This window comes from Magallana gigas, chromosome 3 (genome assembly GCF_963853765.1).
Source record: "Magallana gigas chromosome 3, xbMagGiga1.1, whole genome shotgun sequence".
NCBI classification, from domain to species: domain Eukaryota; kingdom Metazoa; phylum Mollusca; class Bivalvia; order Ostreida; family Ostreidae; genus Magallana; species Magallana gigas.
The window spans coordinates 27,880,792-27,908,750 of record NC_088855.1 but is presented as its reverse complement, the minus strand read 5'-3'; the positions used below and the strand labels follow the sequence as shown (position 1 = coordinate 27,908,750).

Genomic DNA, 27,959 nt, shown 5'->3' with positions numbered 1-27,959 from the left:
ATGAAATCATCATGATTATTTCGTGCAGTTCGTGATTTTTCTTAGGCCGCTGTAGGTTTTGACCAATCGATAAACGGGGCGTGTAGATTTCAGTCCTGCAGGCTTCTATAGAGCTATATTTACATCTACCAAGTATAATTCCCTCTATTTCTTACGGAAACTTATAGTCAATTCATAGCTCTATACAGCCAGACGTATATCTACGCGCCCCGTTTATCGATTGGTCGAAATCTTACAGCGGTTGAAATTGACGAGAAACTAACAGGACTGATATTGACACGCCCTGTTTATCGATTGATCAAAACCTACAGCGACCTAAGAAATATCACGCACTGCACGAAATAATCATGATGATGTCAGACTCAAAGTCTCACAGGAGACGATTTGGCTGGTTTTTTTAGCTAACGTACTTGTGTACATCAACAGTAATTTAGTGAATTTTACTTACTTTACGTAATGGATTTATTTATTAGTTAAAAGAAAGATGTTAATATAAACAATAAACTGCTTTCTTTGTTGATTCATGTGGGTTATGAAGGTAGCGATCATTGCAAGAAAAAATTACATACTAGTAATCCGCTAATGTGGGTTATGCATTTTTTCTGCAATGTCGCTACCTTCATATCCCGAATGAATCATCAAAGAAAGCATTTTATTGTTTAAATGAATTAACTATAGGTTTCCGTTAGAAATAGAGGGAATCATACTCGGTAGATGTAAATATAAATTGATATACTGGTATTTCATTTCTAAATTCATTCTATAAAACTACACAAACCATCCAACGTGCACGTATGCACGGTAAGATATGTGGCCAAGAGGAGGGAATATGATGACTAGCACTACCTCTCCCGTGCAAATTACATATAGTCAGTCGTAAAATTCGAATCAGTGTCACGTGTTCCACTTTTTTGAAGCAATGTTTTTGCTATATCAAGTACATTCCCGTTTGAACAAAAATACATCTGTGCTTTTTTATTATTCCTAATGAATCGGGACTTCTATAAAAATGAAAACGTTATAAAACTGATAGACTTATGTCCAGGTAATCCAATGTACCATGTAGAATGTATATAGTGTAAAATATTGAAGAATAACGTCAATACAAACGATGCCGGGAACAGAATGGAAGAAATCTCTATGTTGGAATTTATTGAACATTGGATAAAACATGTGATCTTTTTTATCAGTGAGGCAATAGGTACAACTATTATGATAAATAAATAAATGTAGTGGTAATTGTGCAGTGATATTACAATATCATAAAAATGCTTGTAAAAGTTCATGACCTCTCTTCTTTTCTGAGATATACCAAGTGCCAGTGACAATAACATTCATTTAATAATGTGCACAGTCGAAAAAAAATCTTATTTCTAAAGCGTTGATGGGTATTGTAAGACACATTGATAGTAAAACGACAAATCGATATTTGATGAACTAATACCTATAAAATTCAAGTACATGTTCGTGTAGATTTGGAATTACTTTCTGGATTCGATCAGACCAAGTTTTTGACCTAACCACCTGAATTTGGCTCGTACCTCCTCCTGCATTAAGTCAAAACACATGGCGATTATAGCAAGTCCAAAGATCAAGTAAAATGAGCATAGGATAAGTTTTTCTTGATTTGCCACGGAATCGGACCTCATTCCTGGAACCAGATCTCCGAACCCGATCGTACTGAGTGTAATAAAGCAGAAATAGGCGCCATCCAACCATGGCCAATTCTCCCATTCTGAGAACAAAATGGCGCCTCCGAAAATATACAGTGCGATCAGCATTAAACTGACAAAAATCGGAACACGCACTTGTTCTTTGGGAAGTTTGGCGTTCATAGCCATTGTTATGTCCTCATGGCTTCCTGTCAGCTCTCCTTTCTCCAAACTCTCGTCATTTTTTCCCTTTTTTGGTAGTGTTTGGGGAAGGTGAGAACCTTTGGTCAAAGTTCGGCTCATGCGCTTTCTTTCCGACGTCCATTTTGCCTGCGACGGACAACACAGCCATATCGTCAACAGGCAGACGTGTTTGTAAAACCACCGGAAACAGTCTCCGAGAAAACCCCCGAGATTTGTCAGACACAGCAGTGTTATTGGAATTCCCACCAGAGCGTAGACTATCGTTACAAATTTTCCTTGGTCGGTCTTCGGGGCGATGTGACCATATCCTGACGATTATAAAAAAAATCACATTAAATATTTGTTAACTTTAAAAACACTTTAAAGGGTAGGCTACATTGATATCGCAATGTTTGACCTGTATACATACATGTATGAATGAAATGAATTGTATGAACAATTAGAAGCATTGGTACATGTACAAGTGAATATTGATGTTAATTTCATATTTCTAATTATAAAAAAAACCCTTTCCTATTATCCTTTGGACACAAAATGATAGGAATTCGTAATATTCGAGTTGATCATGAAAGAGAACTTTTACTTACTTCGATAATTTGCTATATTCGTTATTTCATAATAGCTGTGTCCATACTAAACTAGTTTTACTGTACACAAAAAAGGAATATCAATATCGTTTTTTAAATTTTGAATTTAAAGGGTGAGTGTAAATACCAAATTTACAACATGACAACACTGTATATATATCTTATTAATTTTTTTTATACATATGTAGCTGTAATAAAAAAACATTTTAACTATGAAGTATTTGAATTTATTTGGTCAAATATGAATGCTAGTAAACGCAACTCTTTATAATACTTCACAAAACTATTATTAAATTAATACGAATTGCTAAATGTTTTTTTCAAGTAAAAATACTCAGTAATGTTTACACTTGTTGGACTATTTTCGCGACTGACTGGTACATCGTGTCGGACTTAAAAATATCAACACAATTTCCAAATACATATGTTTTAGTATGAAAGTCAAAATCAACGCTTCAGTTTCACCTACGTGTACTAAGTCTGCAATGCGTAATGCATGAAATAGGGTTTTCAATGTAAAACAATATTTTACAATCATTTCCTCAAAAGAATATGGTTAGCCAAAACACTTGGAAATACTCAAATATAAAAAAAACTAATGATTTACGACCAAGTTCTACATGAGAATTTCCTCAATTAAAAACTTAAGATTTGATACAGCAAATAAGTACGGTTTTGAAATTTAAGAAAATGCAAGAGAAATTGCTTCAACAAGCCAGCGCTCCCGGCGATAATTGGTGATGACTTGAATTATCCAGAAATCCCTTTAGTCCATAACCCAATGTCAGAGACCCCCCAACTCATTTATCAATGTTAGCTCGCTTCGGCAAAAAAGAAATCTCAAGACGCTTCCTGAAATTGAGATCTTTGGGGGTTCGTACTCTGTAAAAGTCTGGAGATAGGAAGATAAAGATCTAGCTGATGAAGCGATGTTTGTACAACATATCGAGTTAACGCAATAACGGTGAGGTGGAACTTTTGTAGATGGTTTTACATATATGTACTACTGTACGAGCAAGTTTCACTTAAAAAGCTTCGTGCTAAATTTGAAACACTTACAGATATACTAATACTAAATTATAAATAACGCCATATATATATATATATATATATATATATATATATATATATATATATATATATATATATATATATATATATATATATATATACACACACTTTGTTGAAATAGTCCAATTTTATATCTATTTATTGATATTGTTTGTAAATGGAGATAGTGAAAAATCCTGTAAATAACTATAATGAAGCACACAGTAGGGTAAGATTTTAAGCATAAAAATCAAGGATAACACTTCTGTATATCTTAGTTTTGAAACAAGTGACATTGTTTCTGCAAATGGTGAGAAGTCTTGTAGAGCAAAGAGAAAAATGAGGAAAAAAAAATCATTCACTGATCGCTTGATTCGCTTCATTGAAAATTTGGGTAAAATACACAGAAAGCATCAAATAACTCGTTGAATAATAAATAAGTATCAGTTTCTTTGAACTTTTCACCATTCATCGTAACACAATTGAGTATCATCAAGCTCGGCAATAAATCGCCACATGCGAATGAATAAGACCCGTGCGATGTTAAAAATTCATAATAAAGACACAAACGTGATAAATATTGTTTTTTGCACCATATCAGTAAAAAAGTAATTCAAGAACGGTAACAAACGTAAAGGGTTTTTAGAGAAAAGGGACTTATCAAAGCATCTTGTAATTTGTTGTACTCGAAATTGCCCTTGCAATCGTTGCAGCGTTGTTATTATTTCATTGTTAGAATTGTTATTGTTGTTGTTAAAACGGTTGTTGTTATTGTAATCATTATTAATAATTTGTAATCGCTGTTGCAATTGTAATTGTCAATGTATTTGTTAACAATGTTGTTATAATTCGATCATAGCTTGCTGTACTTACTGTTGTTGCGTTGTTACTTTCACTAGATTGTAATAAACGGAGTTTTTATTGAAATTGCTACTTTTACGCAATTAATGTTGTAGTTGAAATTAGTATTTTGTTGAAAACTGTCTTGTAGCAATCATTGTTGTTCTCTAGCTTGTTTTGATCGTTGATGTTCTTTGATCTAGTCGTTGTAGCAGTTACTATAGTGTTATAACAGTGTTGTAGTTGTAGCTACTGTATTGCTGTATTTGTTAATTGTTGTTGTTGTAACTACTTTATTGTTATAACCAATGTTGTTATTGAACATGAAATTACTATCATGCAATATTAATTTTGCTGTTATTTTGATACATGTAACTTTGTTATAACTGTTATCACTACGTTGTTGTAATTGTTGCAATAATTTTGAAATGACATTCTTCCGTAGAAGTAAAGTTACAACAACAAACATATCATAAGCCTATCCAACAATCGTTGTCACTATTAAAACAGCATTGCGTTTGAAGGAATTCAAGCGAAAAGATTTACTTATTAATAAACTATTCTCTCCTGATTCGTTTTTTGCTGTATGAACACAATCAGGTTAACGTTTCTTAATAAATATGGCGGGGGATATCTTAACTAGAAAGATCTTTAACTGACCTAATATCGGTGTAAATCGTCTGGAAATATGAACTTAGGGAAAGAATATCTAAGCTTGGGAACTTAAAAAATTAAGAAGCCTCAGATACTGTTTTTCTTGGCATATTCCATTATTGACAATGAAAATCTTGATTGATGTGCATTTCAATCGAAGTGGAAACGCATTTAAACTCTCTAAATACATTGATAAAGGTAACCTCGTCCTGTAGAAAAAAAATATAAATTCTTCAAACGTTTCTCATAATTACGAGGGTTAACTTTATTTCTACAATTCGATTCTAAATTGAAATTTAGGTCATGAGCATAACAATGGATTAGGCATAACATATTGTATTATGACTTTCTTTTTCATATTTGTTCTACACACTTCAAAAAGTCCTGTGTTCTTTTATTTATTCAAAGAAATATTTCAGAAAAAAAGTTTTCATTTTTAATTAAAAGTGAGCACGGTGGTTAAGTTTTAATTAAAAATGTTCCATCCTTGTCTGAAACGTTGATTGTAACAAGGATTTTATAACTTCGGTTACAACATTGTTTAAATGATTTTAACGTGTGATCCCTGGTCTGACAAGAGCGATAATTATCTGTTAATTACAACTTGTCAATCACCACTTGATTTTCTTTCCACGATAGTGCAGCCAGGGCGATCTCTTAGAAGAATGATTTTCTTATACTCCTCCTTTGTTCCTTATACCTATACCTAACTCGTACACTATTTGAACCAAGCAGACTGTGTGCCATTTTTGACAAGCTATCAGATATATCAGTTACAGAGGAAATTCGAAAGATAAGACACTCTTCAGATATACGTATAATTATTTTCTAATGTAAACAAAACTGATTTCTACCCACGATAATTTTTCCCTCGTGCTAAGCAGAAAATTAGGTGTGTCAATTTCATTTTAGATTTCTTTTTAAAAAGCGTTACGTGAAGTAAAAGCGTTCTTTGAAATGGTTCCTCCTCGCCTTAGACATTAACTCCCGATCGTGATGCTACTGACATGCAGATTGATCTCTAACTGGATTAGAACACATGGAATGGGTCACTGATAACAAACAGCTTTTGAAGGCTTGAATCGCTAATTATATTGTCAAATTTTTACAAAGATTAATGCATGTCTTACTTTATAGCTAACACGTGTCTTTATATACAGTATACTTGCAGAATGATACATAACGCACAAGAAACCTATAGTCTGTCCCAAGTTATTGCTTCCATCAATTTTTGATGATTTTTAATAAAAATACACATACCTATGAAAGAAATACAATTGAAATCGATGGAAGGGAATATATCCAAGATATCTTCATTGAACAATTATCCCTTTTCACTCATAAAATTTCACAGGAACGAGAACAATTTTCTTACGGAGATTTATAATTGGAAATGTTTACAGGAATATACTCGGAATACATCGCGCAATTTTTTAACGTTATCATCCGGGCTTATTAATGGCTGATGCAATGCAAAATCTCCGTAGACTTTCAATTTTGGGATGTGTATTGAAACCTGAAACGGAGGAGGGGGCGTTTCAAAACAGATAATCTGGACATTTTTCATATTAGTGGATGAACGTAGTTTGAGCACAAAGGTATTTACTATTATTGAAATATCAAGCAAAAAGTGGGACAGAGTATAGTCGAATACATGTACATGCATATCGTCCGAGACATAAAACTTTCGGATGAAACAAATAAGGCCTCAAGTATTTTTTTTTACTTTAGAAAAAAACGCATTATAAGTATTCAAATATAGATGATATTTTATTATGCTTAAAGTTGATTGATTGAAAGAAACAAAAAAAAGATTCTTTATAGAAAAAAACTAGATCATGAAAACATCTCACCTATTGTGGTAATGACTGTAATGGAATACAGAAGGGAATTGGGGAATGACCACTGAGCCTCAGCAGTGTCACTTTGCCCGTCCCAACCCCTCAGTTTGGTCGCCTCATAAATCTCTGTCTGGAACTCTTTCAAAACCCGCTCCATTTCGTAAGTCCAGTTTTGCTTTCCAAGAATAAGAGTGTCCACGGTAATGTTCCACATTCTTTCAAGCTGCAGTTTTCGAGAGAGATCCACACTCTTTCGTTCCAGCATTTCCTGACTTGATTCCAGAGACATGAAAATGAAGCCACCCATAATGGAATAGGCGATCACAAGTCCACAGAGTCCGATGTGGGAGAAGAGGAAAGCCGTGAACTTCTTGCAACACATCCAGCACAATTCCTTCCGCCGCTGGCTTTTAGACATATTTCGGACTTGTGAAGGCTGTTTTTTAACTTTCTTGTCATTCTTCGACTTTTTGCTTTTATCGTTACCATCTCTTCCTTTCTTACTTCTGCAACAGTTATAGCAAAACAGACAACAATGACAACAGGGGCGACGACGTCTCTCAGTTTTTTCTTCATTGTTCGTCTTTTCATCATGATCACCCACCAGAATTATTTCGGCTTCCCCGCCAATAGAATATCTCCCACCATTGTTAAATTTCACTGATTCGACGTCATCGACAATGTCGTCTGAGTTGTCATCCTCCTCCTCCTCCTCTCCCACGTCTTTCTCTTCCTCTTCGTCTGCTGACAGTCTTTGCTCGTTCTCATCGCTGGTTCCCGCCATACTTCCCACCGCGGGGCCACACCAAAAATCTCGTCGATACACTAAACTCAAACTATACACACGGCACTTCCTGGAGCCAAAATCCCCGCATGATCCGAGTGTAACACTGTTCAGACATCAGTAGAACCTTTCATTTTCAATTCCAATTAACCATTTATTGTAATTGTGACAACTACTTTATTTGAATTCCGTACCTCGGATGATCGATGGTGGCCCAGTACTCGGTAAATATACCAGTAATGAAACCTATTTCAATAAACCTCCAATAACTGACTGTACGGGTCGTTCCGATAGTTTCAGATCCTCGCCGCCTCGACCACTACTTCTTGAGGAGTAATCTTTAATTCCCTCCGACACTGAAGAATGGAGTAAGGAACTTTAACCCGCTCATGACATGGGATGCGCGCTTAAATAGCACCGCCAATTAAGCCAACTGATTTATGAGTAAGTTAAAGCAGAAGATTGCCTTGAGCTTTAGTAGAAGTTAAAAAGTTTTTATCGTTGAAATGGACTGATGGTGCTGAGCGTGGTAAATACACTGATGGATGTTCACAAGCATGTGCCTGCATATCCCCGAGCCCCTCAGATAGATATCTGAAAAATGTGAGAGATGGAAATAAAAGTTAAGTAGACATTTTATTGATAGCAATAAAATATTGAAATCCAGAGATGCAAAACAAGAAAATAATGATAATATTTACGACGTATGGTCAATTACAGATCTAGAATGTCGTTGAATTATGAGTAATGGTCATAGTTTATTTTCTTCATAAATGCCTCCCATGAACGAAATGCGATCAACTTCGGAGGCATGTATTTTTATTTATATGAATACACAGTTAGCAGAATGGGATTATATATTTAAGGGCTTAATCATTGTAGATTGTTTATCTAATGCATTTTCTGACGAAAATCCATCAATTTTATTGGCATGATCAGAGGACTTAAAGTATATCGTACAAATTATTTAGGCACATGGCTCATTAGCCCCAGCAGATGCTTGCGTCATTAATGTATAGATACATTACATGCCTATATGACTGATTGAATGCTTAATTGTGCAGTAATTAAAGGATTTTTTTAATCTATTATTCACAGACACAATAAACAAAACTCGGTTTTGATGACAGACAGCGCCAGATTAACATGCAATATTAATAAATGAGAGATGCAGTTATAGGTTCAGTAAGTTTAATGAATATGACAGAAACAGTGTAATATGAATTAACGTACATATTTCGCAAGGGTTAGGATGTAGGTGGCACATTAATGTGTGTAATTTCTATATTTCGGCTACCCATTCATTTATATAATAACTACGTACCCTACACACATATAAATTGAAGAAGTGTTTAAAGTTGAAAACGATAGAATTGTTTGACTTCGAATCTACTTATTAATATTACGTATTCTATGCCAATTAAGTGGAGTCACCCTCACCCCCCCCCCCCCCCCCAAAAAAAATCATCATTACTTTAACAAGAAATGTATAGTTTTATATGGATAGTATTCTTAGAGTTGGGGCACAAAGAAAAGAGTAAATTGCAACACAGAAGATCGCTGGGACAAACATGTACATGTATGTATGGTCAAAATGCTCAAACATTCGTATTACATGTATAGCAGCAATTTGAAAAGCGTTGACCAAGGACTGAATCTGATCTAAAGTATTTCTGCAATAACTTTTTTGCATTTATTGAGTTTAGAAGCGTTTCGATGTAAACAAGAGACAACAGTGATCTACAGATCGAAGCCGTATACAGGCTATACGGTGTAACCAAGCCTTCACGGTCTAGAACCCAGCCAGGAACTCGATCATTAAAGAAAAACACTACAATCTCAAAGAGCTAGGTTCAATCTCTGTGGGACAACAAGTCAACGAACACTCATTAATTACTTAATTGTTTGGCTAGCTCTCAATCGGTTTATAGATTAACATTTTTTTTAAACAAACACCTTCGCCATCTTTTCAAATTCCGACAGCAAGAACGAAGTTTTATGTGATTTGACTTCTCTTGCCAATCGCCAATAAAACTGTCCTGATCACTGTTGAGCGGTATCAATTAAATCGCAGTATTTCATACATTCTAAACATGAAAGATACCTTAATTGAATAACGTTGCATGAGAGTTTGAAAACCTCTCGCGTAACGTTAACATCTCGTTATTTCAGTTTTCATCACATATTGATCTGCTTCATATACATGCTTGTGTCCTATTCTGACGATAATAAAGAACAATTTATGATTTCGAATGAAAAGATAGGCAGTGTTATCACACCATGCAACCTTCTGAAATTCAATATAAATATGAAATATTTACACATCTCTTGTCTTTATTATCTCTGTAACTTTTGAAGTTTTTCCTATATTGGCTTCATATGATACTTTATACCACGCATAAAAAGCAACGCTTCTGTAGTAATAAGAGGTTGTGTGTTACGCACTTTGAGCAAAAACAATTCTACATTATGTTTTATCACTATCAAAACAAAACACCGGGATATCATATTTCACAGAATATTGTCAAAATTCAAACGACGTGAATTCTTATGGAAAATTCAATTGTTCAGAAACTGTAAACAGTATATAAACAAATATTTTAGTTCTGTAATAAAATACATATTTTACGATGTTAGCGAATGCATGACCCTAATAAATTCATCATTTATAATTCACACTGTATTTCATCATCATCATTTCCGTCGATCATGCATTACACTCGATCATTATCTGCATACATATCGATCACATTGTAATTGAAAAATAAAAGAGAAAGAGAATGGAATGAAAGAAAAAGGAAAAAAGGCTCAGTATTAGTGGGGCACCATGGGAATTTGTACAAAAAGTTGAACGTTCACGAACTCTTTGCAACGGCGACACTTTCGCGCCATCTTTACGTTTGATCACAGAAGCAGACGATCCCGTGATTAGGCATCATACTGAAAACAATCACCATTTGACACCAACGTAACGTGCGTCATCACGTTATGTTTGTTTGTTATACTAAGCCGTTCATCTATCTAGATTAGGTAAATTATCGGTATGCATGAACTTTAAGCATCTGTATCAAGCTAAACTGCATACAAATATTGCATGACGAGAGATAAATGACGGAGGAAAAGAATTATATTTTTTAAACAGTTGGAGGAAAAAACGATTGTTTGGACGGAGGAAAGAAAAGAGAACAAAGATGTACCTTCTGTTTCTTTCTAAAAATAAGACCTCTGCGCATATGACGTAATTATATAACAGCCTCTAAAAGCAGCTTGCTTATTAAGAGATCAAAATATAAGATTTGGACATGTTTTAGCGAATTCTTTTCCGATATTTATTTTTCATGCAGTGTTTTTAACTTCAATTAAGTTGATAAAACCCGACGTATTTCAAATACGCTAGATTTTTAGGTTAATTTGCTTGTTAATATGTATACGTTTTGATGCTGTAGAAAACAACTTGCATTAAGGACAAAAAGATGCCCATAGAAAACAGATAAATCCTTCGCAAACTCTTTGAATTCCCAGTGAATTAGAGTGAATTCGTCACTCTGAAAAATCAATTAATGGCTAATCATTCAAATCAGATATTTCCTTACGAATAGAAAACACTTTCACTTAATATTTCGAACTTCAAAAGCTGTCCCGTATTTTTATGGAAAAAAAAATCCGAAAATGATTCAAACCATAGATGGCTTTCATTGAAGCAGAGCCTGATTATTCAGTCTGAACAACGGAATGCTTTTAATTGCATGAATAACGAACATAGTGTATACTTGCAATACCATGTTCCAACTAAATAATTATATTCAAATGTCAGTTACGCCCTTTTTTAACAAACTCTGAATATTGTTTGTCATTCTGAACATCCATTAAAACTTCATATGCCTAAGGTGGTTTTTTTTTACTGCGATGCTTGTATACTCCTACCATACAGAATAAATACATGCTGCTCTATAAGAAATACTATTATAAAGTGATATTTTTGGATATAAACGTTCTTAGAAAATGGAAAATCATATATGAGCACATTTCTGTCCCGTTAATTCAGCAATAAAATATTTTCTTTGCTTGAATCATTAACTTGGCAGCATTATGAAATAAGTATTTGGTGGGTTTTGTGGACAGCATTATAAACTAAGTAAATGTTCTTTAATTTTCGACATTGCAGATCGGTACGTTAAATGGAAAGAAGATCTCGAGCAATTTCTTCCATATCGAATTTACATCAACTAAACTTAAACTCTTTGGTGTCATTTCGTGCACTCCGTATCGTTAATGATACTTTTAATCAAAATACTGAAAGTACTGATAGACGGAAGCATCATTTCGTGAAGCGGTTTAGTATTATGGCAATTTAAGGTCGCGAGGATATTTTTCAGGTTAACATCAGAATTAGGTAGATAATATTAAAATAATTAGTGTTGTTCTCTAATCTTAACCTTGTAAGCTTGTTGATATATTACTACTTAAATATGTTTATTCTTTACAAAAAAGGAAGGAGGAAATTATTTTGCACAACAAAACAACATGGGAAACTGTACATGTTATTAAATGCATACAACTCGAACTCGAAAAATACAATGCAAACTATTTACACATTTCTTTTCTTGTGTATATTTAGTTTAAGTTGATATTATTTCCTGTGTATAGTGATTTGCAAACCCAAGGTAGAAAACGGCATATCCAAGAGGTTTCCACACCTGTTCAAGACAAAAGATAACCTCTAAATTGCAAACTACTTTGTCTAACTGTACAACACCCCCCCCCCCTTCCTTTTCTATCTTGCAGAAGGGGTTTCTTTATTAATGAGTGTCGTCGATCCAGATATTCTCTTTATATGATCGGAGAGAGAGAGAGAGAGAGAGAGAGAGAGAGAGAGAGAGAGAGAGAGAGAGAGAGAGAGAGAGAGAGAGAGCGCGCGCGCGTTTTAGGCGTAATTTTACGTATTATTATATATTCATGAAATTAGTATCCACAAAAGAAAATAGTACATTGTGATTGAATCCTGCATGCAGTTACAGTCCAAGTCCACGTGTTACTCCTGTGTATCAAATCAACGCGCGAGGTGCACCACGTGTTCCTTCCAAGATAAGGGAAAAAAGTTTCGTTCTAAGTTTTCATTTCAAGTAAGGAAAACTGAAGTATGCCTAACAATAAAGTATTCTACACTGTTTGTGATGCTTTGATTTCTAGTAAAGAGAAAAAAAGTATGTCTAACAATGAAGTACATGTATTCTACACTGTTTGTGATGTTTGATTTCAAGTAAAGAGAAAGGAAGCACGCCTATCAATAAAGTATTATACACTGTTTGCGATGTTTTGATTTCTAGCAAAGAGAAAAAAAGTATGTCTAACAATGAAGTACATGTATTCTACACCGTTTGTGATGTTTGATTTCAAGTAAAGAGAAAGGAAGCATTCTTTACAATAAAGTATTATACACTGTTTGTGATGTTTAATTTAAAGATTGATATACTTCCTTTTTCTCAACAGAAATCTCAATCTCTCTCTCTCTCTCTCTCTCTCTCTCTCTCTCTCTCTCTCTCTCTCTCTCTCTCTCTCTCTCGTTAAGACTATGGACACAATATAACACATCAACTTAATTTTGCTATTTATTTTGAATTTGCAGAGAACTCAAGTTCAGTCGTATGGTACCAGTTAGGAGTCACGTGAACAACCTCATGTGTAAATTTATCAGCGATACGTCATATGCACAACAAGTGATGACGTATCGCTGATGACGTTCTCTGCTTGTTCATTCCTCGAGCAAGGACGCCATTTTCAATGGGAGAGGAAAATCTCACATTTGCGGACCTTTCGGAAGTTATTTCGAAAGAATTTAAAGTGTTGGAAGACAAATTCGATTGCAAATTAGAGAGTTATCGCAAAGAATTACACGAGCTCGCTCGGGAGCCGATTACATGTGATAGTTTGGGCGATCGTGATCCGCCACGTGGCAGTGCCCCAATCACTGGCTGCACTGAACAACCCAGTCCCACTTTTGTATGTGCCGCTGGGATAGGCCCGGATACCCAGGGTGAGTTTCAGACATTAAAAGATACTTTGAATAGAGTAAAGCTTCCATCCGAACTTAAGCTAAATGAATCACGTCAAGGGATCCAACGCGCGGATCAAGCGGTGTACCACGTTTTGACAAAATGTGCTAGATATGCAGAAACTTCCTTAAAACTACTTTCTACAATAGAGCCAGGAACAAAAATTTCCTCGGAAACACTCGAACAATTCTTTTTGATAAACCAAGCTCAGATTCAGTATCTACAGGATGAATACGCATCCATCTTAGTCAACAGCCAGTTCGACTCGACGACATCAAAACTCTTTCGCGCACTGCAAAAGAACACTTCTGGACTTAACGCCAGTTCTTTGGAGACGTTACGGTCGGCGGCTTCCTTATCAGCGGCGGCCAAACCACCACCAACCAGACAATATAGTGGATTTAGCAATCGTGGATACTATAGGGGTGGATCTCGTGGAGGTTATAGGACCGGACCGGACACGTTCGATCGTTTTTCGCGCCGACAGTTCCCTACCAAAAGAAGACCGGACGACGGTTCGTCGGACAGGGACGTTCTTGACATCCAATCTACTTCTTAATGTGTAGGGCGACTTTAAGGAAGAGCATCTCACACTGGAATAAGATTGGTACATCGGATGTTGTTAAACAGTGGATATTGGAGGGTGTGAGGTTGCCTTTCCACGAAGTGCCGGATAACTTTGAACTACAAAATCATACATTGTCCAATGCACAACAATTGTTTATACAATCTGAAATTCACAGACTCATTGAATGTGATTACGTAGAGGTATGTGAGAGAAAACCTAAGTGTGTGAGTCCTTTGGGTTGTGTGCCAAAACGAAATGGTAAATATAGGTTGATTACTGACTTGAGAAATTTAAACTCATTTTGCTCACCTCCTAGATATAAGAATGAGGATGTGAGAGATCTTGCATCAGTCTTAAAACCTCATGACAAATTCATTTCTTTAGATATTAAAGATGGGTTTTACCATATTCCTGTCCATCCATTAGATAGAGAGTATTTAGGATTTTGTTGGTCAGGTGTTTATTACAGGTGGAAAGTACTACCTTTTGGCTTGAATTCTTCGCCTTACTTTTTTGCAAAAACAGTCAGACCAGTGTTAGAGTATCTTAGAAGCATTGGTCTTAGAGTTACAGTTTACGTCGACGATTTCTTGCTGGGTGCATCCGACAAGTATATTGTAGATGCTAAAGACCAATTGTTACATACATTAGAAGATTTAGGTTTTTTAATAAATTTTGAAAAGTCCCAATTAAACCCATCAACAAAAATTAACTATATTGGGTACACTATTTCTAATGCACAGAATAAGCTGATCGTAAAAGTTCAGTCTAGTCGCATTTCAAAACTGAAACGCGCCATACGTCGCGCATTAAAGGAACGATACATTAAGGCGCGTTCGCTCGCTAAGATTGCCGGTCAGTGTGTATCAACTGCGTGGGCAGTCACGCCGGGAAAATTATTGCTGAGAAATATATACCGTTTATTAAGTAAACGAGATTCTTGGGATTCCAATCTCGCGATCGGCGCGGAGGTCGTTAATGAGCTAACGTGGTGGCTAACTGCCGCGAGTCACTGGAATTCGCGAGAATTATGTACTCGTCCAGTAGAAATTCAAGTTATTACGGATGCCTCCCACCTTGGATGGGGCGCTGTTTGCAACGGCAAAGTAGCTTCAGGGGACTGGAACACGCGCGTGTCTTGCGCATCATCAAACTACCGCGAAATGATGGCAATTTTATTGGCGATCATATCATTTCGGGCGATACTGAAAAACAAGAGCGTTCAAATACTATCGGACAACATTACGTCGATCGCATACATAAACCACAAGGGTGGGCCGTGTCCAAAACTTTCACAAATAGCCACGTCAATCTGGACAGAAGCGTTCGACAATGGAATGTCCATTCAATGCGCGCATATTGCAGGTCGCAAAAATTTTGCAGCCGACTACTGGTCGCGAACACCAGACAAGCACAACTGGATGCTTCACCCCAATCTCTTTTCATACATAAACCGGATGTGGGGCCCACACACAATAGACAGATTTGCAAACTGTCTCAACACTCAACTCCCGCGGTTCAACAGTCGTTACTACGAACCACTCTCGGAGGGTATCGATGCGCTCAGCCAAGACAACTGGCAGCAAGAGAACAATTACGTAAATGCCCCATTTTGTCTCATACCACGGGTGCTAGATGTAGTAGAATCCCAGAGGGCGGTAGCCACAGTTATAGCCCCAAAGTGGCCAGCCCAACCATGGTATCAGAGATTAGTGAAACTGTCGATTGCACGACCCCTGAAATTACCCCAAAAGTCAAAAATCTATCGGTCCATGGGCGTAGTTCCGGAGCCTTGCCGAAATACGAAATGGCAAATCTATGCCTGGAGGATATTTGGCGTTCGCGATTAACGCGGTTGGGCTGGTCACCTAGAGCAATAGACAGGTTCGAGCTGTCTTGGGCTCGCGGTACGTTGCGCTCGTACAACAACGTTCTTTTACAGTTGTATGATTATTGCCATGAAATTGATATTAATTTTCCACCAATGAAATCGGCTGCACTTGCTAATTTTTTCTGTGTCATATCAAGTAAGTCTCACCGTCCCCAGTCAATATTGCGCACTGCATCCGCCGCCATTGGCCACCTTTACAAGGCTAAAGGCTTAGAGAACATTGTACAAGATGAGTCATTACAGCGACTTATAACAGCTCTCATCAAAAGTGGTACAGAATGTCCAATGAAAAGGTCAAAAGTTATGCCGGTGGAAAATTTTAATGAACTTTTTACTACGTGGCCGGAAAACGATACGCTTAGTGTGAAAGATTTAAGGCTGAAAGCGATCACACTTTTAGCACTAACTCTAATGCTAAGACCTTCGGATATTGCCCCAAATAATATACTTTTCGACGATATCTCGGGTCATACCCTCAAACAAAATTTTACCATGAAAAACATTGTATTTGAAAAAGATTGTATGAAAGTGACATTTTTTGGTATAAAAAATGACGCTTTGCGAAAGGGCTTTGAAGTACTATTGCCAAAAAGCAAGTCTGTTAAAATTGACCCTGTGCAAACGCTGTATGATTACATAGAAAGGACGCGGGGACACAGGGGTCAGGAAGGCCCTGTGTTCATTTCGTTAAAATCTCCTTACAATGCAATTGATTCCTCAACGGTATCTAGGATACTCGAAGAGGCTATAGTTTTGGCAGGGCTATCTACTAAAGAGTTCACGGCAAAATCTTTCCGCCCCACAGGGGCAACAACTGCTATTGCACAAAATATGAATCCTGAGATTGTCAGGAAGGTTGGTAGATGGAAGAACCAAGAGGTGTTTTTTGAACACTACGTGCATAGTCAAACACCTAGTGAATATACTGAATCTGTTCTTTGTGCGAAATAGATTCGCTTTCAAACTTTCATTCATTTTTTTTTTTCCTCAGTAATTAGGCAACAATTGTAATTATGTTTTATTTGTTCAAATAAACTTGTATAATTATATATAATATGTGGTTGTTCACTGTGACGTATGTTTCCATAAATAGGAGTCACGTGAACAACCTCATGTGTAAATTTATCAGCGATACGTCATATGCACAACAAGTGATGACGTATCGCTGATGACGTTCTCTGCTTGTTCATTGGTTAAGCTGTATTAGAGGTGTGTGCGAGGGGAATGAATGACAGTGGGGAGCTAGGCAACAATTGTGATTATGTTTTATTTGTTCAAATAAACTTGTATAATTATATATAATATGTGGTTGTTCACTGTGACGTATGTTTCCATAAATTTACTGATATATATTATGGCTATTATAAACGACAACTGATTTTCTTCTATCTGCCGTTTTGATACGCCACCACTCTACGAGAGCGGTAGCGTATCAGAACGACTGATTTTAATCAGATTGGATTTTCTTAAGAAAAAAAACGAAGAAAATTTTAATGAATATTGAACAGTATATGATACAAAATTACACATAAAAACTGGGCACATTATGCACTATATTACGCTTAGACAATTGAATTAAATATAGAGAACACTAATCTATGTTTGTAACCTTACACACTGTACTACAGTAATATATATCTCTCTCTCATTATGATTAACATTGATTGATTATATATCTTAAATGCTCTATGCTATCTAACGTAAATTACTTAAGAATTGTCTTGTTGTATATTTTGAATTTACCGGGTGGCAGTAAATACTACCGGGTGGCAGTAAATACAAAATTTACAACATGACAAGTTGTCATATTGTAAATTTTGTATTTACTGCCACCCGGTAAATTCAAAATTTACAACATGACAGAATGTTCAGCCCTTTCGGTCGATTAAGATTTCAATTCAATTATGACCAAACATTACTAGTATTCAAAATATTATTCACGCAATCTCTTGTTTCTCAATGGTCATTCCATCCAAGAGTAAGCCCCAGCACTCTACTGCAGTACGCGTTACTACATTCTACTGACACTTTCTATTTAGGAGCCCTCCTATATATAGTCGATGGAGAAAGTTTCTGCAAAATTTAATTTCGGCCAGTTCCTGGAAGTCTTGTTATTATTGGGAATTCTCCGCTTGCTAAAGGTGACTCACGATTATTTTAGCAACTCTGCTTACCGAATTACTTCAAGTTGAATACATGTATCCATCACATCTTCGCCGGGTGTTTAAACTGTATGCGAGCAACCTGCAGCGCCAGTGAGCGTAGTATTTCAAGACCCCCCTTCAAGAAATGCTGAGAAAGGAAACAGAAAAAGGTATCAAATAGCAGGGGCATCCGTCCTCTCGCTGGATGAGTCTTTCCTTGCAGACACCCAAGAGAATTGTTTTGTTGTCTATCCTCTGGTTGTCAATTAACTGACTAATTAAGCGAACGATACTTGAAATTCAAACAGCCACAATCATCTTTATGATGTTTACATATAATTTATTCTTCCGATCAAATAAAAATCAAATCAAATGTTAGCATTTTTTTCTTTTGGTAAGATAAACAAGATATATTCGATAAAAGAAAAAATGCCTTATTTAATTAGAATATACTCATTTCCCTGCTTCAAAAGAACAGACATATGGTATAAAACAGTGCAGCTTTATGACTTAACTTTTTTCAGATTATTACAGCATTCTTGCTCTCGATATACAACCGATATAGAAATCTGCGTTGAGGGGTGTAAATATCATTTGCATTTGCCAAAAGTTAATCAAGTAGTGCAAAGCAATAAACTTACAATCAATATCTCAAAATATTCAAATTTATTTTGACGACACACCCGGGTGAGACCCCTGTCTGGAGACACGGCTATTTCCATTACGCAGGGTTTAAAATTATGACATTATCATTACCTTGACTCATTTTTCATTTCTTACAAGATCAAGAAACAAAATATATCTTAAAAAGAAGATAATTGCAAAGATGGTGGAAAATTAAGTTTAAGATTGGGGATTTCTTTAAAAATAACTTATCAGTAAAGAAAATAGTTTCATTTTCTTGCAAAATTCGCTCGTTGCAATAGTGCAAGCAGGGCATTTCTCTGTGCATAATGTTTTTGTTAGTTTTTGTTACATCATATAAGTTTTATAAACAACCCATTTGGTGTATAAAGGAGGGCACCAAAAGACCGCAATACAATCGAATCAAAAATTCCATCTCACGGTGCACGAATACCTGCATTTCTTCGATGCATAAATATAATTTTGCCCACTTACCTGTCTGAACGATTAAACAATAATGCCGATAGGAAAAATTAATTAGAATCACTAAAAGAGTTCGCCCTCCTCCAACTCTCACAGTGCATTGATGTGTACCGTCATAATCTTGCCAATTTACTCATCACAATCAAGATTTTCTCACCGTCGTTGCAGTTTAAAAATTACTCGATCAATTTTTATCAAGTTATTTTTATCACTACATATAGACAGAGCTTCCGCCAAATATATAGGTAAAAACAAGTAAATCGAGAAAAAGTAAGTTTATCTAATTTTAGGTAATCGGATACTTGATAGAGGGTCATAAATTAAAACTTTGGATATAAATGGGGTTCTGTTTTATTTATCAGGTGCCCTACATGTGGTGAGAAATTTGTCCGGTTCCGTCAAATCTACCGAAAGTCTTGGTTTTTTTTTTTTGGTAATTTCCTGTATTCAACTTTATCTTAACGTTTTAATCAGCCAAGATTTTTTTTGATAAACTTCTTACTTAGCCAATTTTTTAAAAGAAGACCCCCTTCAGTAACAGGTTATGAAATGTTTACGGGAAAATAAATATGTTTATTATATAAATAGAATCATATTTACAGTCTATGGTTTTGGGGAATTTGACACGATATTCATTTATAACCTGCATCTGAATGTTTGTGAATGCCGCCTAACGTTCTATTTCAATGGCGCGCGACGTAAAACTATAATACTAAGTATTTTTTTGAAACGGTCGAGCTCATGCCTACACTAAATAGTTATGACTCATTGACAAATATTTCTTTTAAAAAAATGACGAACAAATTCTTACTATTTGCATTATTAAGATGTGTAAAAATCTGGGACGACAACAAAATATGATGCAATGTTAAGGACATTAATCTTTTCAAATAAATACGTAAAATGTTCTCAAATATTAGACAGATAATAAGACCATACTATTCAAAAAGCCATTTATATTTGTGGTTGTAATAAATTTAGCTGCAAGAAAACGCATCTATGTTATAATTTTTTTTTGTAAACAGGGCAAAATTAACCTTGCTTTTGATATAAATATGCGTTCAGAGTTGACTTGTAGGTACCTTTGAAAACAGGATGTGTATTGTTATGCAAATTCACAATTCATTGATCAAACATACGGTGTTTGACTTCCATAACGAGAAAAATAATCAATCTTATATTACACACAAAAAAATAAATAAAATGCAAATGATTACTAATTCTGTCTTCATACCACTTATTCGAATATCATTGCTTCTTTTTTTTTAAATTGTGAATTGCCAATGACACTCTTTATAATTTACCGAATCCATGCGTATTTAACTTTAAAGACTTCAGTCTACTTTGAATTCAGTTACATTGGGTGCAGATGGTAGTATATATAGTCAGTTAGACTATTGATGAGAAAGATAAATAAGGGAGATTGAGAGAGAGAAAAAAAAAAATAAAGGACGAGGATGACATGGGCAATTGGAAAAAGCACAAACAACGAATACCAGCCATCGGCAGTAGAAACAGCAGCGAGAACAAGGAGATTAATGGATAGAAGAGGATGTGCATGAATCACTTTCTATAAAATAATCTACGAACTGACAATAATGGCGAATAAATGCAATTATGTGATTATTTCTATAAGACGGCTTGATGAAGCACGATTAAGAAACATTGTTTGTTGACTGTTGAATGGAATGCAGAAAAGTGCGGTACGCGCCTCTCTTGCTAATAACAATATTTATAACCTGCAATGATGAAAGGATAATATTTAAACAAAAAAAAGACCAGCTTGCTGCACGATATATAATAGACTTTTGGAGTGTGAATTGTTAAAACGGATTATTTACTGCTTTAAAAAGGCTGTTGCTAAAAGCCAAACCTACCATACAAGAGCAATTTCTGATTGGACCGCATGATTTTTTTTTTAAATTCTACGGTTCTTAAATCTTTGTGACTAATTAAAATAATTTTCCAACTGAAATAAAAGTTGGACAAGAATTCTTTGCGCCCTTTCACTGTCAGAAAATTTGACATTTTTTTGGTTCTGTGTACATGAAGTTTTACTTCATTAGAATTCGATAGATGAGTAGCCTCTATGAAATAATAGTTGAACTGAGCTCAAATGGGCACTTCATTTGCTGTCCTATATTCATAGAGGTAATACTCGAAATTGAAACGTGAACTGTACGAAATTATTGTTATCTAGATTATAGCAAAGTGAGATCATTATCCATTGAATTGGTACTTATACGAAAATATCAAAGACCCATACATGTTGTTCGATAGGATAAGTTTCAGAAATATTCCTCTCATAATACAGTAACAGATAATCTAATAAATCAGAAAGTGGGAAATACAAGTCTACGTGTATTTAATTTACCTACCACATTTTCTAAAAACAGACACAATTTGGTAGGCTTATTTATTTTCTTTCTTGGGGAAATATACTGCGTAGATGTAAATCAAAGCAATTTCATTGATTCCAACGCGGACCATCTGTAATGATGAAAATTGCTGATTTATTTTAGACCAGATAGGAAGGCAATGTGCAGACATAACTATCGTCTTATGGCGATTCCCAAAGAATGCGGGTAATATCTGTGGACAAGGGTTAGCACTTCTACTTGATAAGATGGTCAGATCATTATCTGAAACTGGAATAGGATAGGGCGGGCGGTATAAGAAGAAGAAATGATGATGATGACGTTGATGATGAAGATGATAATGCTGGTGGAGATGATGAAAATGAAAACTAGTAAAGAAAATGATTATGAATACGGTGACGATAACAACTAAAACGACGAGGAGGAGGAAAATTTCAAAATAATGAAGATGACAAGGCAACGTAATGTTAATGACATAAAGAAGACGGCGACGTAATGTTAATGACATAAAGAAGACATAAAGAAGACGGCGACGTAATGTTAATGACATAAAGAAGACGGCGACGTGATGTTAATGACATGAAGAAGACGGCGACGTAATGTTAATGACATAAAGAAGACGGAGACGTGATGTTAATGACATGAAGAAGACGGCGACGTAATGTTAATGACATGAAGAAGACGGCGACGTAATGACAATAACATCTACAGCTAGGATTTTTTTCTGATAAAGATTATAACTAAACCAATAACAGAAAATGAAAATGATGACAAAGAAATACACGTTGATATGATGATGATGATGATGGGGTAATTGCATGTTGAATAAATTTATCTCCTTTCTGCTTATCAAAAGAAACATCCATGAATATGTTTTGCTAACTTTGCAGGTTGGTCTGCTCTTTAAGATGGCGGGACAGGTCCTTTTATAATTAGACACAGTTCTGTCTGGTTTTATCGTGCGCTGATCGATGGATGAAACACTTTTACAGGTTTTTGTTTTTGAGTAATTGGCCGTGGTGTGGAAAATCTCCTTCACAAAGATAAACACTGGCGAAAACCCCCAAAATAAATTTGAAGAAGCCCTCTCCCCTCGTCTTGCGGTCGGTGTGGATAATAATGGTTTGCAATGTGAATTCCAAACTTAACCCCTTGACAAAAAAGAGGGTTCATTTCCTATAGATCAGGATAGCACAAAGCTAAGAGATAAAAAATTCATTTGAATTAATTCGTATTGCCAAGGACAGGACATTTGTAATGGGTTCTTCGTTGTTTATAATGGTGAATAAGTTTAGCTATTTCCGCACGTTGAGTGACCGATTTTTTCCCCATTGACATTCCGGAGAAAAAAAACATGATCTACAAAATTTGCAGGAAAAATCGGGTCAAAAAATGATACAGTAAATGATCGCTGTTTTCTGGTTACAGAACATTTCCACATATTACGACATCCAAATTACTAGAATGCAGGAAACGGTAATACAATGTAATATACACCCTGTTACGTCATTGAAAATCCCAGAACAGCTATATATTTTGCCAAAGTTTTGCATAATAAATGAGAGTGTACTTATTTCTTTTAAAATAACACATTTTCTCATTTTTAATATTCTTTTTCCAATTTTTGTACCATTAACTTTGATTTATGCAGTCTCCATTATTCTGGGTTTCTAACATGCAGGCATAACCGATAACTTATCTTGAAATGTCTTTAAACAACTATAATGAATAATGCGCGAAATTTATATAAAATGAATAGGCATGTAAACATTTGGAAAGAAAATGTTAGAAAATTGGTGCTGTTCTAAGTCAGCGAAATTCGCTTATTTTCGTCTGAAAGGAAAATTTAAGGGGGCGAAAATAAAAATGGACAAAGCTTTTAAAATGGAGTAATGAAATTTAGATTACGTTTCCTAATGGGAGTCATATTTTTTTATAACGTAATAGAAACGCACTCCGCGGCATTCTCTGGAGGTCATCAGGGATGATCCTCTATAATTTCACCCCTCATTATCTCATCAATTTTTGTACTCTAATGTTGGATTATCAAATCACGTGCTATTGTCTCATCAATTTACTTGTGTCTGTGCGAGCGGCATAAACTTGCAATATTCTAGCACCCTTGTGATGCAAAAATGTCATCTCAATAGGAAGCTGGCGTGGTAATTAATATTCGCAATGTGGATCGAACAGATGGCATTTTTGGGATGGTGCGCAAAAGGATATTTGATATTTACAATAAGTTTGAATTTTAGCAAACCTAAGAAGTTTATCAGATGATATGGTTTCAAAACTTGCTTTGTTGCCCTTAAATTTTAAATAATTACTTCAAAATTACAAGTACATGCATATATATCATGGTAGGTTATTTTTTGACAAGATAGAAGTTTGAGAAAGATTTCGTTCGATGGTCTGACGAAAGACAACATATAATATTAGTTCGAGCAACAGTAACCAAACTCTGATCGAGACAAGTAAATGACCTTTTGCAATTTCGTGTATTACCATCATGCCAATTGATCATTTTAAATCATTCTCCATAATGTATGTTGTTTTCCTTGTTGTTTACATAAGTTAAATGTTCGGGTCATATAATATTTCACTGTTCTATTCCAGTTTTGTCTGGTTTGGGAGAGCAAACATGTGATCATTATCATCATCATCAGAATCAGTATTGACCTATCAACAGCCATTAAGAAAACCCCAACAGTGCGATGATGCTGATGACGACGACGATTATGATCACGACGATCATCATCATCATCATCACAAATACCACCACCACAATAATAATAATAATAATAATAATCATCATCATCATCATCATCATCAATAGCACCACAATCATCATCATTCTCATCATACTACAAACATTGCAAATACCTGTAATTGTCGAACATATTTGTTACAATATACTTCTGTGAAACAAAATATCGATGCCTTAATGTTTCATAATTAAATGTAGGGAAACTGCCATTGATGAACAAAGCCATTGCTGTCACGTAATAACTGTTCTGCATATGAAAAGTTTCAACATTATTCTAATTGGAGGCCAATTCGTACAGCGCTGTAATTTTATAAATCCTTGAACCCAGACCATGTTGACGTTCTTAATGATCATTTATAAATTAGTATACATGTACATCTGTCGTAGATGAATAACATGTGAAGCAATACATATGTTACATTGAAATAACAAAATTTTTACTCCTGCATGAGGTCTGAAACAATAATTTTATCGAAAATGCAAGTTTCAATGCTGATTTCTATTTTTAATATTGTCATTTCATTATTAATTTTTTATTAGATGGTTCTAGACTTTGAGTGAAAAATAATATTTATACCTTTATTTACGAAAATCAAAAAAACATAAACAAGATAACTTACCAGAACGATTTTTCAATGCCACAGCTTGAAGTCGGGGTTTTTCAAAATGGTCTATACACATATATAAAGTTCTTCACCATATAATTGCATTAAATCAATAGCTTATTAATAATATAAAAAAAACTTTCAAGAGATCTCTGTGCGCATCCAATAAACAGTTGCATACCAGGCGCTCTTAGATCCTGCCAAGAATGCGCTTCCGCGTTCACGATGCTCGGTGCTACCGAGTCTGTGTGCTTGGCTGTCTTGTTGTGAGGGTGAGGGCGAGTCGTGTTCTTTTAATGTCAGTCCACCCCCATGGCTATCAATAAAGTGGCACTCACGTGCGTTATTTGATTGTCAAATTCTTGTTTGATAGTTATGCGTATTGGTGTAAGCTATTTTTAGTAAGGTTGTCAGATATCATTAGTTTGATGGGTATTTTACTATTCATAAGTGCATTGTATCATAATATACATTATATACATGGACTCGAAACACATGTACTACTGTTACATCATATACATTACGTAGTAAGTTTGCTGGGGTATTTCAAATTTTGATTCGGTCATCAAATCGTTGTCCATACTCTAACGTACACTTGGAAATACCCGTATTTACATGTAGCATTCCATTTATTAATACACTGAAAAAGTCATCATTGTCGGTGAACAAACCTCATAACTTGGTCTGTGCGAAATTAAAGGAGGCTAAATACGTAGTTGACATGGTGGCGAAATAAATTCGAGGCGATAATAACCAAAAATTTGCTTAGTTTAATATGATTGTGCGGTTTGAATTTTCATTTTTTAGTTATCGTTGCAAAGAGTTTTCATTTGCACCCAACTGACTCCGTTCGAGATGAATTGTGCAGGGCAAAGAAATCATATCTGTACTAGACTTTTATTATCGATTTGATCATTACGAAAGAGTAAAAAAAAAGTTTTTTGGACATACAAATAAATACTCACCCATGTTACATGTTTAATTGAAAGTGCATCACGATTCAAGTTTTTAAAGGGAACTTTTTAGTGACAAATGTATGATATTTATATGAATTAAACAAAAAATCAATTAAATATAGCATATTTATTAATTGTCTTTTGATCACTCTTCTAAATGATTATGCAATATGTTTTCCTGTTTCCTGGATCAGAAGTGAATAATGCTTTCCTTTCCTTGAAGTTTTCGCATTCAGCCAAAGGGATGAAATATGCATAGTTTGCTGCAAAATTTCCTGATTTATGGCAGTTGCTAAATGTGCACGAGTTTGAAAAAAATATTCCATATATTCTTTTCAATATAATGTGCGATCATGAAACAAATTTGTCAACCATATGAACTGAATATTTAATCAACAGTAAAAAAACAAAAAAAAAAAAACAAACAAAATACGGGCGCGTTTATAATAAATGTAACACAATTTATCCCCTAAATTTAGAAAAAAATTTATAAAATTAAAAAAATTTCATACTTCAAATCATATTTGTAGGGACTAAGAGATGGAATGGAATACTAGTACCAAACAGAAAAAGAGTGAAACCACTATGTCCAATCAATAATGGAATGCTTTTTGCTGCTATCATTGATATACGAGGGATGTTACAAAAATAATGACACTTGCCTGTTGTCACCCACATTCATCATAATTTGATCCTTTTATTCGTCCCTGTCCTTCAAAGTACCCACCATTGGCCTGGATAATATGTTTTAGACGATCAATCCACTTCTGGAAACATTTTTCGTATCCTCAATACTCATTAGGGACATCCATCATATTCTGTTAAATTGCAGACTCAAGGGCATTTCGCAATTTGTATTTTTTTTTTCAGATAAGTGGAATTTAAGTTTTGGGGGAACACAATGAAGTCGCACGGGGCTTAAATCTGGAGAAAACAAGGTATGGAGGGTACTTCATACCCGTTTTGGGGCGACGGCTTTCGTAATATACATGAATCTTCAGTTTTCTAATAATAACATTTTATAGAAGTTTTGCCCTTTGGCACAGGAATTTGCATGACAGAGTCTTGATTGTCAAAGAAAAATAGCATATCATAAAATTATCAAACCTTTTCCATGGTTTGTAAACTTTTAGCAATGCAAAGACGTTTTGCATTCTTTGATGCCCAGATTCTATTAGAGCGTCTTGGCTCAAAATAGTACACTAGTACCCAGGTCTCATTGCCAGTAACTAAATATCAAGTCTCTTTGGTATATTTTGGATACAATTTTAATACATAATTTTTAAGGAAAGATTCTTTGCAACACGGACTCTCGTTCATTTATCGCTAGGCAATGAAGTATGCATCTAGCGTTTATCTTTCTAGGCCTTATATATTTTTTTCAAAATATCAAGAACACAAGTTTGTCATCATAGACAATTGTCTCAGGGCATATTTTGCGTCTTTCTGTAAGAATTGGTGAATTTTTACGATGTTATTTTTGGTTGTAACTGTTGCAGGGCAACCTTGGCGAACAGCATCTTTGAGGTGTTTGTAATAAAGGATTAAGGATTAAGGATTCTTTGAGTATTGTAAGGTGATAATTTTGGTCGGGGCGTAGTCAAATTCAATAAAGCCCGAAAGGCTTCATGATACTGAAATTATCACTTCAATATATTCAAAGAATGACTTCTTATTACTTATATAACTTTCAACAATTGAACGATTAATAATTACAATATTGAAATATTTATGCGATTTTCAATTCTTTTAATTATGCAAACCTCTCTTGTACGCCAAGCATACATTATTTGAATTTATTGGAGTGTACATTACAAAATCGATTCGTAGTGTTATCACAGACAAAGACACTGAAAAAATGTCAATATTGCGCTATAA

The 27,959-nt window shown here is 35.1% G+C and overlaps 1 protein-coding gene across 2 annotated transcripts; it reads right to left on the bottom strand.

Annotated features, from left to right (window-relative positions):
• Positions 1-1,135: 1,135 nt before the first annotated feature.
• Positions 1,136-25,407, bottom strand: LOC105325398 (TWiK family of potassium channels protein 7). Of its 2 annotated transcripts, none has more exons than XM_034482703.2 (3): positions 25,141-25,407; positions 6,841-8,206; positions 1,136-2,164 (listed from the first exon to the last, which is right to left on the bottom strand). In XM_034482703.2, exons 2-3 carry the CDS (start codon positions 7,610-7,612, stop codon positions 1,482-1,484), a joined length of 1,455 nt encoding a protein of 484 aa, XP_034338594.2. In that variant the 5' UTR covers positions 7,613-8,206; positions 25,141-25,407; the 3' UTR covers positions 1,136-1,481. The 2 variants fall into 2 exon arrangements, with proteins under 2 accessions (XP_034338594.2, XP_011423242.3); XM_011424940.4 differs by lacking the exon at positions 25,141-25,407 and adding an exon at positions 19,388-19,542.
• Between the last annotated feature and the right edge of the window lie 2,552 nt (positions 25,408-27,959).

What these genes read in the sequence shown, in the direction of transcription:
- LOC105325398 (XM_034482703.2), bottom strand. Translation starts at nt 7,612, where the DNA reads ATGGCGGGAACCAGCGATGAGAACGAGCAAAGACTGTCAGCAGACGAA. An exon ending in TACAGTCATTACCACAATAG is followed by an intron (nt 2,165 to 6,840) that starts GTGAGATGTTTT and finishes TATAATCGTCAG; the next exon opens with GATATGGTCACATCGCCCCG.